We start from the raw sequence: 15621 nt of genomic DNA, 5'->3' as shown, positions 1-15621 counted from the left end.
GTCGTGTACATAATGTTAACGAGATGTGCTCGGGTTTAAAACGGTGAGGAAGCTCAAAGCTCCGGTTTGAGACTCACCCAAACACCTGGTTTCCTCATCACAGATGTCTGCGCGTGATAATCTGCCCACAGTGGGCGTGGTTTGGCGGAACACGTCATTGCGTGTTATGTCAGCGCTCGGCGAGATGCATTGTTGAAGTCAGGACAGGATGTGGCCGTGATTACCTTACTGCTTTTCTTTGCTTCATTAAAACATAATCGCAGGAAGGGAATCACATGCGGCAGTGCTACTTAATGAAAAGAAAAACAAGCAAAGGTAAATTACTTTGGAAAAATTGGGAATATCGGCTCTCGTTAGATTGATTTTTTTTTTTTTTTTAAAAGATGGAATCAAATTGTAGATACAAATCCATACAAATCTAATAATAATAGTAATAACAATGTTATTAACCATTAATTACTATTGTTAATACTACTACCACTAATAATAATAATAATAATTGAATGTGTAACATAGTAAATTATATTATTTATGAATTAAGGGTTAGGTTGCGCTACGTGTGGAATTCTATTAATTCCTGAAAGGTCAAAGCTTTAAATTACAACGCATGCCGAAGCTGTTCTAGGTCAAATTGAACAAAAATGGTGTTATTACTGTTTATTTTTATACCGTGGAATGTACAACTATGTAATTGAGTTTCTACTTTGCCTCATTAAAATAAAAATTAAAAGACATTTTGCTGCTATTTTGGGGGCAAGGCTGAATTGCATTTGCGTCACGAGCATCATCGCGGCATGAATTCAACTCATATCTCAAGCCACAGCTTTATTTAATTTCCCTCTGTCTCACTCACACGGGCAAGCTCACGCATACACACGCACACACACACACACACACACACAGCTGGATGTAGTTTGGCTTTGTTTGGGAGAGACGCCTGCAGACTGAGGTCATAACTCTGGGAAAACAGGTGGCAGACGGATGTGGGTGAGAAGAAGAAGAAAACGAGAGAGAGGCTAATACTTAGCCATCGAATCAACTTACACACTACACTGCATTTGACATGTGCAGTACAATACAGAATAATTATGAAACGACGTGCATTATTATCTCATTCAAAATGCTGAAAAGGACTTGACACTTTTAAACCGGCAATTTGAAAGTACTGAGTAGCTCGTGCTAAAAGTTGCAAGTTGTTCCTTCATTGCTTCAAATGCGTTCTTCAAGAATGCATTGGACTCTTGACACGTTGTTAAACTGCATGATTGCTTCCACATGTGCTCTTATCTCATTGCTGTCCCGAATGAAAGCACATGCGGGACGTTCATAATTAACATGCCTAGTCATTACCCAGAAACTGGCGTGATGTGTACGGTTGGACAAAAAGAGGTTCAAGTATTTTTTTTTTTCAATTTATTTAACCTGTTCAACAAATAGTCTTTTCTCGCCAAATATCATTGGAGGATCTTTTTTTTTTTTTTTTTTTAATTTGCTTATATTTGTTTTTGTTTGTTTTTGTATTATTATCTTACTGCTACTATTAACATTGATTTCTTGATTTAATACTTGTGAAGTACATACCTGAATGTAAATATACAACTCTGCGGTATGGTAATAGTGCCACTTCAACGACTCACATCTTTGCGTACTGAATATTTATAAACAAAAGAAGGTGTTGGTCATTGGACTGTTTTTATCTTAAGATCTTTCCATTAATTAACTTCAAACAAGCGTTAGAATTGTGTAATGCGACGTGGGTTCAACGCTCAGATTGAAAAATAACGGAGCCCTGAGAAAACGCAAGAAAGCAACAATATGAGATTTGATGAAAAGATCTTGTCCAAAGCAAGATGAATTTATTCATCTTTTGTACATTCGAGAACAAACTTTGTCCGAAGTAACAAATAAAGCATGTAAATACGCGCAAATTCAGAAACATTTGTTTCCGTACGATGGCAGCTAATCATTTCGGTAGCACATGCTTTTTGGAAAAAAAAATAAAATAAAAAAATAACACGTCATTACCGCGTGTGTCATACCACTGGAAAATGTCACAGCTCTTTTTCCCTGCGTGCACGAGTGCGTGCACGAGTGCGTGGAGCAATGGCAGGTGCTTTCCTTCGGTTTGAAATGTTGCACAGAGGACGAATTGTTCGGACGGACGGACGACTATAAAAAATGTGGATCTTTGTATCCAGTTTGCAACTTTTGGAATTTCACTTTATTTATTTTTTCAAGTAAAACAATGCCAGCGTGACCGCTTTTATCTGTTTTGACAAGTATGTTGTTTTTTTTTTTGTATCTTCCGGGATGATGATGGCCAAAGGCTAACATTGGCATTATTTTAAAAGCGACTAAAGAAAAAAAAAAGATAGTTGTCAGTTGACTGACCTTTCTCGGCGGCAAACTGGTTTGAGCTCGAATCGGCAGCGCCTCAGACGTTTCCACCAAATTCTAATTGATTGATTACTTTGCCTGGTAAACAGAAAAGTTATTCAACTATAAATCTTGTTTGGATGTCAAAGTGTGACGTGAGGTGTAACAAAAAAAATGGAATGATACCTCTGTTGTATTGTCGCGCATGCGCACTTATTATTTGTCTCATCCGATGTCTTTCTTGAACCCGATGAAGTTGGTGGGCGTGGCTTCAATTCACAGCAACGGCGCACACCTCTCGAGCTGCAGATCAGTTTGAGTTAGCGATTTATATTTCGCGCGGCCGTCTGTCTCCTCGTCTTCCCTTCCTCATTCAACTCAATTAAGGACGAGAGAAGGAACGCTCGTTAAAATATAAAAGCTCGCCATTAAAAATGTACGCCGGCCTCTCTTTCCTCCTCGCTGCTGCCATTTTACATTTGGGAATCCAGGCGATGATGAAAGACAGAGATGAGGACAGCGAGGAGGATGAGTGGCAAATCATACATCGGGGACGGACAGATGGAACGACGATATACGCCGGCGCTGAATGACACTCATCATGCGACGCGCGGCCGACATTTTGTGCCATGAAACATTTTGCGCATGCGACGGGAGGCGACGTTGGCACGACCTTGTTGTTCGCCAGCGGGATTAACAAACACACGAAGGGATTCCTTTTTCCTTTTTTTTTTTTTTCTCCCCCAACACCATTTTATTCACGCTTGGGTGACGATGAAAGAAACAATGACCACTTGAAAAGTCTGCATGCGACTAATATGCGATTAGATCCTTATTCATGTTAAAACAAAAAAAAAACATTTGTGTCATTCAATTTGTTCGTTAGATTAAATTTTCTCATCGACACATCTGCAAAGCTCCTGTTATGTAACAGCAAACATATTTTTGTTAATATTAACATGATTTCAAAAAATATGCCCCCAAAATGGTCCGATTTTCTCCTTCAGCACTCCATTCTTTACGCTCAGTGGCTGGTTTGCCCAATGAGCCAACGGTGCCCTTGGGATAACATCTGCAACAACCCCTTCGGCTTCAACTGCTGGCCACCAAATTAGTCACGGCAAATGGATCATTTTAGGAAGTAAGGTAGCCTACGTATTTGTTCCGACAGGGGTTGGCAATATTCAATTATTCTAAGACAGAAAACAATAATCCTTAACTCATTCAAACCCGCCCAAAAAAAAAAAAAAAGGATATTTGACGTCTTTTACCGTCAATGGCAGGAAATGAGTGAAGTAGCTGTGCGACTGTGCAGATAACGTTAAACCACGCCAGTCAGCCGAGCAGTATTAGCGTAAGTTAGCGACCAAAACGTGGCAGAGGAAGAACGAGATGTTAACTTGTAAACTTTCTGTAATTGCCGACGAGAATGCGAGAAAATCGCGGGCTAACAATTCCACTTACACGCCAGGTCATACATTTTGGGACGCTGATAAAGTGCCGCCTGCTTCAAGAATCCAAAGAAATATTTTGCTGATCCGCTCACGGAACAACAAGGATCTTTAAAAGTAGAAGGGGTAAAAAAAAAAACATTCTTAAGGATGCTGACAAAGACTGGCATCTCACACACACACACACACGCACACGCACGCACGCACACACGCATTTAAAGAGAGCCCAACTCGTGCCAAAACAGTGAGTCCCCGCTGGAAGCTGCTCGGTGCCCTGGGAATTCGAAATCCCACAATCAAACATATGGGCATTAAGATAATTGTCAGTTGTTATGGTGTCGTGTGCGTGCGTGGCCGACAGATGGATAGGATTCAGCCAAGCACGCACACACACACATTCATTCACACAAATGCACCCCACTCACTGTTTGCCCCTGCAAACACCAAGGAACAAAAAAAAAAAAAAAAAAGCCCACACACAAGTCGAAAACATACAAGTCATGACAGGCACATTCGATGGGACGCTAACACACCGGATGCCTTCAGTTTGAGTTGGTGGAAAGGTAGCTGATGCCCCCAGCAGGCCGAAAAGAGAACTACAACTATTGGCTGTAAAAGAATGGAAGCAAATTCATGTCCACGTGTTGTAGATTAGAACAATCGTCTACAGGGGGGGGGGAAATCAAATAATGCAACACAAAACATTGTGGGACAATTAAGGTAAAGACAATTTTGAGAATGATTTGAACGCTTCAAGTGCAAATCAGCCGCAATTACTAGTGCTGCCAAGCCATTAAATTTTTTTAACTAATCAATCGCAAAAATTCCATAATTAATTGCGATTAATCAATTTAATCTTGTACAAAAGCAGACTTAATTTAAATTATAATATAATAACAATATATTTGGGAAAATAAAGTACATATGATGGAATTTGCTGCTATGAGTATTGTGCACTCTCTATTTGTGAAAATAACAAAACAATAAAGACCAATTACAAATGACTTTGAAAAAAAAAAAGAAATCTGGAGCTCATCTGGCCGAAGCAGCAAGCTCATTTTGTTCGCTCTTTTGTCTTTCGCCCCCCCCCCCCCCCAGGTGAGCTCTCACAGAGAAGACGGCAGTATGGGTCCTTTACGTGGTGGACACTCGATGGCGGCGGGTCAGGTGCCTCAGCTGCCTGCTCAGTCAGCCACCTCGCCGGACCTCAGCCAACCCGACCCTTACCGCGGTAGGTTCCATCATCATAAGGGAATTCTGATTCATCCAAATCATCAGCACGTTTTTTGGGCTTGCGCTACCTAAAATTTGAAAAAAAAAAAATGAATGAATACATTTGAAAGATGTATTATTTTGCAGTGACACATTAAACTTAAATACATTTGTTGCAAAGCAAGCCGGCGTCATCCCTTTCTACTTCAAATCCGTAAAAATATTGTATTCATATGACATTTTTGTGCGAGCGGAGTCGAGCTGATTCATTTGACCATAAATCATGAAGAAACATAAAAACCTACTTTAAGCTCGGGCAAAAGTAGGCACACACACACACGTGAAGTCAAAGCTCATCTGGCAAACCTCACATTTACTGAGCACTAAAACACTAAATAAATATACGGCATGAATATGGAGGAGGGAAGTGTATATGAGCGCAATGTGAAACAAATTAGCCCTGAGCTCTTTTTAAAGGCTGCAAATGAGTTTGCTGGCAGCAAAGTTCAGCAAGCAGCAACCACAGCCAAGTGTGTAATGAGGTGAGAGAGAGTGAAACACACACTCAAGCAGAAAAAAAAGAGACATTGCGCCACATTTGAACACACACACACACACACACACACAGTGTAATGGAGGTGTTCAAGGCTGTGGGGGGAAAAAAGGGACTCTTAACTCTTTTGGCAGGCATCGATTCAAAATTGCTGACAAACAAAGAGTCTTTTTGTTCTGTTTGATTGATTTGAAATCATCTGTGATTGGCTGGTGACCAGTCCAGGGTGCCCCTCACTTGGGTTTACCTGTGAATTATAAAATTGATGGCTAGATCATCAAATGAACTATTCCCACATTGGATGACTTGTTTATTTTATTTCCTCAGATAAATCCAAAAAGTGGCGAGATATAATTCTCAACGACAAAGTTTGGAGAGGAGCTGAAGAAACAACATTCATTAAGACCAACAAATTTCCCCAAATTGAGAAAAGCAGCCCTCAAACGCCCCCCCCCCCGTCCATCCCCCCTCGGTCGCACGTCTGGGTTCATTCAAATCTTCCGACACAAAAAGTCACTTTCACATGAAACTCATTGAAATGCATCCATTTGTCCACAAACTAACAGTAATTGCACTGATGGACACATGCAAGCCAAGCGCAGGCTGTCACTCAAAAGCCAACACAAAATGCCTCCAGTCAGGCAGACGGAGATTCAAAATGGCCGACAGTTGGTGGTGTATGTGTGGGAACAGAGGCGAGTGTTCTGTGTTGACAGGGAATTTGGCAGCCTCCCAGTTACCGATCCATACAGACGTCAAATAAAGACTTAACTGTTCTACTGAGGAGAGAGGGAGACAGACAGGAGGCGAGAGCGGCATTTACATTTGCGTGAAAGCTCGCACACAACTTGCTGTCAGAGCGTCGGGTGTTTCTGAACACTCGGCTTTTCGGGAGCATTTACAACTTAATCCTGCCGTAAAATTTGAGATCAATGTAAAAAAGTTGTCATTTTAAATTGAATTCTAGTCTGTCCCAAATGTATTAGCTAATACAAATCTGTCACTGGCGTTGTCAGTAATCAGTGGGTGTGAGTGTGAAAACATAAAGGAAAATGAATTTGGAGCATTAGCAGGTATATATATATATATATATATATATATATATATATATATATATGCTGCACAATAGTTAAAAAATATCAATATAATGATAATGACTTATGCGATAAGTCGCAAAGACATGCAATAATGTTCTTATGTAATGAGAGAGAGAGACAGTGAATGAGTGAGTGAGCGAGTGAGTGAGAGAGAGAGAGAGAGAGTGCGAGTGAGTGAGTGAGAAAAGAGAGTGAGAGAGAGAGAGTGAGTGAATGAGTGCGTGAGAGACAGAGAGAGTGTGTGAATGAGTGAGTGTGTGAGAGAGAGGGTGTGAGTGAGTGAGTGAGTGAGGAAAGAGAGTGAGAGAGAGTGAGTGAGTGAGTGAGAGAGAGAGAGAGAGAGTGCGAGTGAGTGAGTGAGAATAGAGAGTGAGAGAGAGAGAGTGAGTGAGTGAGAGACAGAGAGAGTGTGTGATTGAGTGAGTGTGTGAGAGAGAGAGTGTGAGTGAGTGAGTGAGTGAGTGAGTGTGTGAGAGACAGCGAGAGTGTGTGATGAGTGAGTGTGTGAGAGAGAGTGTGAGTGAGTGAGTGAGAAAAGAGACTGAGAGAGAGAGTGAGTGTGTGAGAGAGTGTGAGTGAGAGAGAATGAGTAAGAGAGTAAGAGAGTGAGAGAGTGTGAGTGAGTGAGTGAGTGAGTTACTGAGAGAGAGAGAGAGAGAAACACACACAAACTGATAATTCTGACTGTCAAAGTGTTTTCACCATAATCTAGTTTGAGATGCGGTGATTGCATGGCTGGATGGATAACTTGATGAATAACCTTCAAGCACCTTTTTATTTGTGCTCTTTGCAGCTCTATCTGGAGGCCTTCAGGGCCAGAGCACCTCTTCCATCAGCTCAGAGATCAAGTCGGAGGATGAGGGAGATGAAAACCTCCTGCAGGACTCCAAACCTTTGGACCCCAAGAAGGAAGACATTGACAGCAAGGATCTCAAAGGAATTGATAGGTCAAGATCTGGTAACCCGCCAACCTCTTAGACGTTCGCTTCCATCAAAACTCTCATTAGGCTGGTTCCCCAAATCACTTGAGTTCCCAGAGACCCTCCTTGAGTTGCCCTTCGCTATGAAACGAACCGATCGTCTTTCTTTGGAGGAGCACTTGCACAAGGAAGGCTTTGAAGAAACGAGCGGTTTTTGGGACCCAGCCTGGAGACTTTGATGAAGCGACCAAGTGTGACGAGAAGCAGCTAAATAAAATCCGCTAATACTGAGGCGTTTTGCTCGCAAACCACCAGGCTGCTCTGTTTTTGGAAACGCGGCCGCCGCTAATTGATTTGAGTTAAGCCAGCGCTTTTGGCCGAGAAGCGCGGCGGCACTGTTGAGACAAAACAGAGGTTCGTGGTGGACAAGAAGCTCTCGTTTGATCCCTTTCGTCTCTCCATGGTCTTGAGCCTGGTTTTAGCTGTTTCTCACACAACAGAGTAGAACCCACCATCAATTCTCGCAAAGAAGTGCCACGTTGCATTCAGGGGATCGGAATACTTTTTGATCGTGACTCATTTTTAAGTATTAAATAATTACAGTATTTTTCCAATTTCAATAATCACTGACTTTAAAATTTCCTACGCCCCCTGAATGCAGCTCAGCAGCCTTCACGCCTCCAGTAACAAACAAACTGTTTAACGTGATATTTTTTCACCTGGAGCTTAAATTAAATCAGAACCAATCGGACTGCCCCCCCCCCCCCAACCCAACCCAGATACATGATGATGGCGGTCATGTCAATGATGATGTGAATCTTTTTTTTTTTCCTCACCACTGGGTGAAAAGCAACAACCTTTAAACTGAACTTCCATCCTCAATCTTACTCCCATACCGCCCTCCCCGTACCCCCCCCCCCCTTTTTCGTCCTCATCATTGGCTACCGTAGCAACAACGACGATGAGGACCTGTCACCAGAGCAGAAGATGGAGCGGGAGCGGGAACGGAGAATGGCCAACAATGCTCGAGAGCGCTTGCGAGTACGCGACATCAACGAGGCGTTCAAGGAGCTCGGCCGGATGGTCCAGTTGCACTTAAAGAGCGACAAGCCGCAGACCAAGTTGCTAATCCTTCACCAGGCCGTCGCCGTCATCCTCAGTTTGGAGCAACAAGTCAGAGGTCAGTGAAATGTATCAGCAAACGTAATTACATATTTATTTTCATTATTATTACTATTTTGTAAAATTTGTTTTATTAATATAGCTCATTTAAAAGTGCTTTGACAGACAGGACAATTTTCACAAGTCCGATTCCTACCCTAAAATAATTACGTTTTGTTTTTTTTATCTGTAATATTCATATAGTTAAAAAAAACATTCAAAGCAATTTACAAAGAAAATAATTTAAGTAATAATAATAATAATTCAAGGCCTCATATTCGAAAGTCAGCCGCCAATAAAATCTTTATATCCTTTTTCCTGTCCATTTTACTCCTAAATCTAAATCACAAAATGTATCTGGAAGATTTGAATTTTGAAGGGTTTAAAAAAAGAAAATAATTAAAAAATAAAATCAAATAAAATGATTCCAATAATGATTCTTGGGATCTGTTGAAGGACTAAACTCGAAAGTTTGGTAACACATATTGTGCCAGGAGAGGGCAGCAAATGTCATGTTTTTGCAACTTTCTGCTTCTTGGCTTCAAGGAGCCCAAAGATGATTGTTTTCATCACGAATAATCCATCTGACATTTTGTGTCTCCTCCGATTGCCAGAGAGAAACTTGAACCCAAAGGCAGCCTGCCTGAAACGCCGCGAGGAGGAGAAGGTCACCGTGGCGTCAGACGGGAACCCCCTCTCGCTAGCTGCAGCACACCATGCCGCCATGGGCGATGGGTCAAACCCGCTGGGACAAATGTAAAATGCAGCAACATCTTCTCCCCCCCCCCCATAAATGGTCAGAAGATTTCACTTATTCACTAATCTGCTGTTGTACCTTCAACTCAAAGCCAAATTGAATAAAATTGAAAAAAATGTCCAGAATGATCTGAAAAAGATCAATTAAAGTTCAGATGAAATTTGTCTTTGGGCTTTTTAATATCTTATTGTGATAAAAGAATGAAAAACAAAAGAGAGGAAGAGATGTTATTATTTCTAAAATGCAGCCGGATGTGATTTCTATTGGATGCTAAAATGATGACGCAATCACCTCATCCAAAGCCGTCCAGGACGTGGCTTGAATTTCAAACACGCTCCAAATTTCTCATCTTTTCGTTGAATGAACTTGTGTTGTTCAGTTCCTGACAAGTAAATGTGTACAGAGCTGATGATACAACAGCTGGACAAAAGAAACCAGACATGATTTACTTTCCGTCTGGTCTGGGTACATTGTAACAACAGATTGGCAGTAAGTGTGATTTTGATGTGTGACTTGTGTGTTCTGTCATTTCATTATTATTGTCTTTTTGTTTTTTAATTGAGAGACCTTGTCTTTGTAATTCTGTTCTTGGCTGTGCAACGCATTTTCAAATATGCACAACAAACCAAAAATATATAATAAAAAATAATATATATATATATATATAAATATATATTTTTAAATATATATTTTTAAATATATATATATATATATATATATTTATTTATTTATTTATTTTGGAGTAATGCGTACCACTTAAACTGTAAATATTTTTCCCAAAATATAATTTATTATACAACAACAATAATAATAATAATAATAATAAAATATGTAAATGATTGATTTTTTTCCTACTACATTATTGTGTTATAATGAAAATAAATAAATATAATATAAAAAAATTTAAATATAATAAAAATAAATGGCTGCACCGCCAGCTCCATTCTTGATGATGTATACATGTGTGTATTTTTTTTTTTCTCTCTCTCCAGGTCCAAGGTGCCAGAGTTCATCAAAATGATGAGTGACCACTTCCTCTGACAGTGTTGCTATGACGCCCCGGCAATCAATCAAAGCCACTGTCGCTCAGCCAAACCAATCACGTTTCTCCGGACCAATCAGATCGGCCTCAGTGTTTCCTCTGTCTTCTAATCCTCCTCTTCAACTTTGCCTCCTTCTTCTATCAAGAAAACAAAACTGCACAGTCACGAGTTGCTTTTCATCTCACACCTGACGTGAACTCCTGCTTTGCGGAGACGCCCAACGGCCGATGAACCATCGGCTCCTTGTGGGAGATGAAGTCATGCAGTTACTGCAAAAAGGGAAAGAAAACCTATAGATTGACCAATCATTTAAGAAATTCTTCTACTTTTATTACAACTATCACCATTCCCACTTTTAAGAACATTGGGCTCTATATAAAATATGTGTAGTACTGTATATGTATAAATATATAGAAAAAAAAAATCAAACAAAAAATGGACTGCGGGGAGCATCGGGAATTGGGCTAGCAAACAAAAACATATCAAGTATTTGAAGCGGTTTTTTTTTTTTTTTTTTTTTGGAATGGCAAACTAATGCCACACTGTGGATGAAGCTGTGCCTGACGTCCTCTTGGATGCAAAACAGTAAAAACAGTCAGATGGATACCCCAGAAGAATTAACAAACAAACTCGGAAAGTTTCTTACAGATGACAGGTTTGAGATTAACTGTCCCAAAAAAATTGTTTTTAAATATTTTGCAATGGTAAAAAAAAAAAATAACCGAAATGAGACGTACTAAAAGCAGAATTAAAAAAAAGAAAATAAATCCCCTTCTCACACAGGTCAAATGTAACATCTTGATGTTGACGAATGTTTCATGCAAATAACCATATTTTAAACCATCCGTTCTTTTTCTTTTCTGTTTATTTTCATTCGAGTTTTGGCTAAGAGCCTTTTTCCATCTGACTTTGGGCAAAAAGGCGGCGGGGTCGGCGGCGGATTGCTTCGCACATCCTAACGAGACTTCAAAATTGGAAAGTCCGATTATTTTTGTAGCGCTGATGCAAATCTATCGGGCACTTCAACGCAATTAACAGTCGAGGCCACGGACGAACAAATTTCAATCAATCGCTCCAAGTTGGCAAATCGGACAAAAAAGTAAAAAGGACCAACTTCCATCGAGAAAATTTGTGGCCTCTCCTTGTTGAACATTTAATTGTCAGCGTGATTTTGTGTGTCTTTCTGTTCTGTTGGCTGGATCATTTGCGATTAAAGTCGTTCGTTTATTCACATGAGGAACGTTGATGAAACAAATATATCGATCGAGTGAGATACTTTTGAGTAAACGTTCGAGAAAGCGAGAAAGATCAGCGATTCTGTGCTACATTTTCTTTCCGGTCCCTCTTCGGGTTTTTGATTCATTTCAATTCAGACCATCCAAACTGTTGGACATCCAGGAGCTCACTGTACTTTTCAAGCCAACCTCTAATACGGACCAGTCCTGTGATTTTTTTTTTTTTCATGTCGAATCATCATCATTGTCTGAGCGGTTATGTCGAGTATCCTTATGAGATACTGTGCTGTGTTTCAACCGTAAAAGTTGCGGCTCGTGCCTGATGCGATCAGGTTGCGTTGAATGTGGCTAACTAAAATCTCTTTTTTTTTCCTCTTTTTTTCTTTTTTTTTTACCTCCAACAGTTTTCGAGCTTTGAAAGCCAATATTTGCTTCTCAATCTCAGTGCTGTCCTTTTCTGCTGATCCAGCCTTATGAGCCCTAACATTGCGGTCTAGCACCCCCCCCCCCCCGATCCCGAAACCCCCAGAGTGGTCCCAGAGATGCAATTTGAACATTCACACTTGTACCAATGTGCCTTTTTAGAGTTCATATCATTGGAGAGTTGCCAGAGGAGGAGCTGGTCTTTCATAGGATGCAAGCTTAGGGAAACCTGTCGTTGGTCATTAGGTTCTATGCAGTCAGGTTTTTGTACCAGACCTGGGAATATAAAAAAAGAAAAAAAAAAAAAAAAGTTGGAAAAAAAAATAAATTAAAAAAAAAAAGTATTTTTGGGATTTAAATAAAAAAAAAGAAAGAAGGAAATAAAATGTATTTGATGTACTGTATGCTTCTGTGTAACTAGAGCGTGTTCGGACAGACACTTGATTTAGCAAAACTAGCCCCGCCCCCTTGGAAGACATCCGTTGTCCTGAACCCAGCCCACTTTTCATGGTGAACGCGTCTCTTCTTGTAATATAACTGATCAGCTTTTTATCAATATTTGATGGGCTTTTCCTTGAGCCGATGTAGTCTCCAGTACAACGTGTGTGGTTGTATGTTGTAAAGCGCTTTTTTCTCCTTTTATTTTTTTAAGGAACATCATTTTCTTGTTCATTTTTATTTGTATGTTCTGGTTTACATGTCTATTACAGAAAATGTCAGAAAATAGAAATAAAAAGAAAAAAAAAATCAACACAATTTGCTATGATTAGTGTTGTTCTCTGACGAGCGTCCATTTTTGGCACGGTTAAAATGCAACTCAATCAACAGGAAGGCACAGAAACTGGAAAATAATCTATTTGAGTAGATCCATTTATATATATAAATGTACAAAAATATATACAATATATAAGGAGGGTGACATTTTTCCATTTTTTTATTTCATTTTTTTTTGTTGTATTTGCTCGGGGGAGGAATGATTTTTTTTTTCCAAAGACTGAACTGTCAGCCCCCCAGTATTACAAATCGTCAACGGACTCTGTTATTTCTTCTTCTGTTGCCATGACAACCTCTGCCTCTGACTAATATGGCGCCCCGCACAGGACAAAATGGCACCGGAGGGTCCAACCGCCACACTCACTTGCGGCGGTGACACACAGACATTGTAAATTGTATGCAACAAAGCAGCAAACCGAACACGTATTTTGAAATGGTGTATGTAAAAGTTATATTTTTACATGTAGATGTTGTTATTTGTGTTCTTAGAAATATGTTTTGCTTTTCGGGGCTTATTTTGAAAAAAAAAAAAAATTGTGTTTGAAAAAAAAAAAAAAAAAAGATCATTGTAAGATCACAAATTCCCAATTGTTTTTTTTGTTTTTTTTTTAAATGATGTTGGATATGTTAGGGACGTTCGGACAATGATGCTGATAAGATCAAAACAGATATATGTGGTATGGTATTTGTCCGAAACCCCATGCCTCATAATATGTCCATTATAATTGTATTTCTTTTTTTTTTTTTTTTTTTTGCAGATGAAAGTGTAAATAGTCACAAATCAAATTCTGTGAGATTTCAGTGGGGTGCGGACTTGCCTGTGTGATGTGCCGATGATGATGATGATGATGAAGCTGTTTTTAATAAAATAGTATTTGTCTGGTTACAACAGCCGGTTGCCAGCTCTCCATTGTCAAAAATCGGACAAAATGCAAACTTCTACAAATCGGATGATCCTCCGACATTTTTTTCACAACGGAACCTTGATCATGTGTTAAAAAAAAAGTGAGCTGATGCACCCAAAGAAAGTCCTGATATTCAAATGACTCTTGTGGCCGTGGGCCTGCTCTTACTTCCTTTATTTATTTCCGCGAGATGTAATTGAAAGTCCTGCAGAACGTGATTCTTAACCAAGTTTTGTTTAAAAACAAAAAAGAAATAATAATAAGAGCATTGAACTTTTTTTTTTATATTGATGAATAAATCGTCAGCCAACAATCGTATCAGCTATTTTTCCCCCAAAAAATGTCAGATGGTGAGCAAGGCAGTTTTAGTTTGTTTTCAATGTTTGCCGTTCCAATTGACTTTTGTGTCAAAAGGCCGTGCTGCTTCGAATCGGACCTACTGTAGGTTGAACGCGAGGAATGAATCTGTCCGTGTAAAATAAATGTGTTTTTTAAAAAAAATAATGTTATTTTTGCAACATTTAATTTCACATTTTCTATTTTGTTTTGCTGATCATATCATTTCACATTGTCATTTTATGTGACCCCCTGCCCCCCGTTCGTTTTTCTTTCTTCTCCCTCCTGGTTGTACATACAAATCTCATTTCTCTTTTTTTCAGTGACTGTGCCAAGAGCTTTGTAATCTGTTACTCTGTATCAGTTTGACTGCAATAATGAGTTGAATTCAAAAATCTCCACGATTGTCCTTTATTGTCACGATTTATTACGATGTACGGATGCCGAGTGGTAAAGATTTAACACAATGTGGTGTTAATACTATCTTAATTAGAACAAGGTAAGAGTCAATTTCCATCGGTCGTTATGCAAGAAGATTTTCCTTAATATGTCGCAATGACTGATTCGAGTAGGGGTGGGCAAACTTTTGGATTGGCGGGCCACAACCGGTTCTAAAATTTGACAAGAGGGGCCGGACCAGGCGCAAATGAATGGAGTGTTTTGGTCACCTCACCTCATCGGAGATAAAAAAAATAAATTTAATTTTAAATGAACATGAACAAAAGCATTACAACAAAATATATGTCTTTATTTAGAAAATAAAAACATCAACAAGATTTATTAATTTAATTTTTTTCTAGATTAAAACGTTTAACGGGCCGCATGTGGCCCCCGGGCCGTAGTTTAACCACACCTGGCTTAGATAATGTTATAAAATAGTTATAGACCTACACTTTTATGGTCTAGAATTGGCTACAAAATACCAAATAATCGCAATTAATTTGAAAAATGTACTCGCTTGACAGCACGAAACAGAACACATCTTTTTCTACGACTGATGTTTTTGTTTGGAATGGACAAGGCACTTGCAAAAGCACTTGAAATCACGAGTGAGTCATGTTTGCCTTACCGTCCATCTTACTGACCTTCTCACCTTTCGTATGAATCGCAGTTTTTTTTTTGGGGGGGGTTTTTTGCTGCTCTTTCCAAATCTATTTGAACGGTCGACTCATTTGGAGCGATAAGGCCGCTCAAGTCGTCATTTCAGACTGTTTGACATTCCAGTAGCTGCTCTCTTCAAAGGATGTATTGTTGTCGTAGTTATCTGGATCTGCTATTGGAAAATTCTGGAAAAAGTTTTGTCACAATGTCATACCACTAACAGAATTTTCGGCTTACCCGAGCAAAGCCGCTGCTGGTTTAACAGGCCTTCATTGTC

The 15621-nt window shown here is 39.6% G+C and overlaps 1 protein-coding gene across 6 annotated transcripts in view; it reads left to right on the top strand.

The window, feature by feature from the left end:
* The window catches only part of tcf4 (transcription factor 4), a 120824-nt gene extending 105203 nt beyond the window's left edge, over positions 1–15621 (top strand). For all 6 annotated transcript variants that reach the window (XM_088281004.1, XM_088281008.1, XM_088281005.1 and 3 more), the window contains 5 exons: positions 4926–5058; positions 7483–7636; positions 8560–8789; positions 9385–9526; positions 10520–15621. In XM_088281004.1, coding sequence (XP_088137130.1) covers positions 4926–5058; positions 7483–7636; positions 8560–8789; positions 9385–9526; positions 10520–10568 — 708 coding nt within the window. In that variant the 3' untranslated portion in view covers positions 10569–15621. The remainder of the gene's footprint in view (positions 1–4925; positions 5059–7482; positions 7637–8559; positions 8790–9384; positions 9527–10519) is intronic.

This window comes from Idiotropiscis lumnitzeri, chromosome 18 (genome assembly GCF_059441095.1).
Source record: "Idiotropiscis lumnitzeri isolate Australia: NSW breed Sydney's pygmy pipehorse chromosome 18, RoL_Ilum_1.0, whole genome shotgun sequence".
Classification (NCBI taxonomy): Eukaryota; Metazoa; Chordata; class Actinopteri; order Syngnathiformes; family Syngnathidae; genus Idiotropiscis; species Idiotropiscis lumnitzeri.
This window is presented reverse-complemented; position numbering and strand designations above follow the sequence as displayed.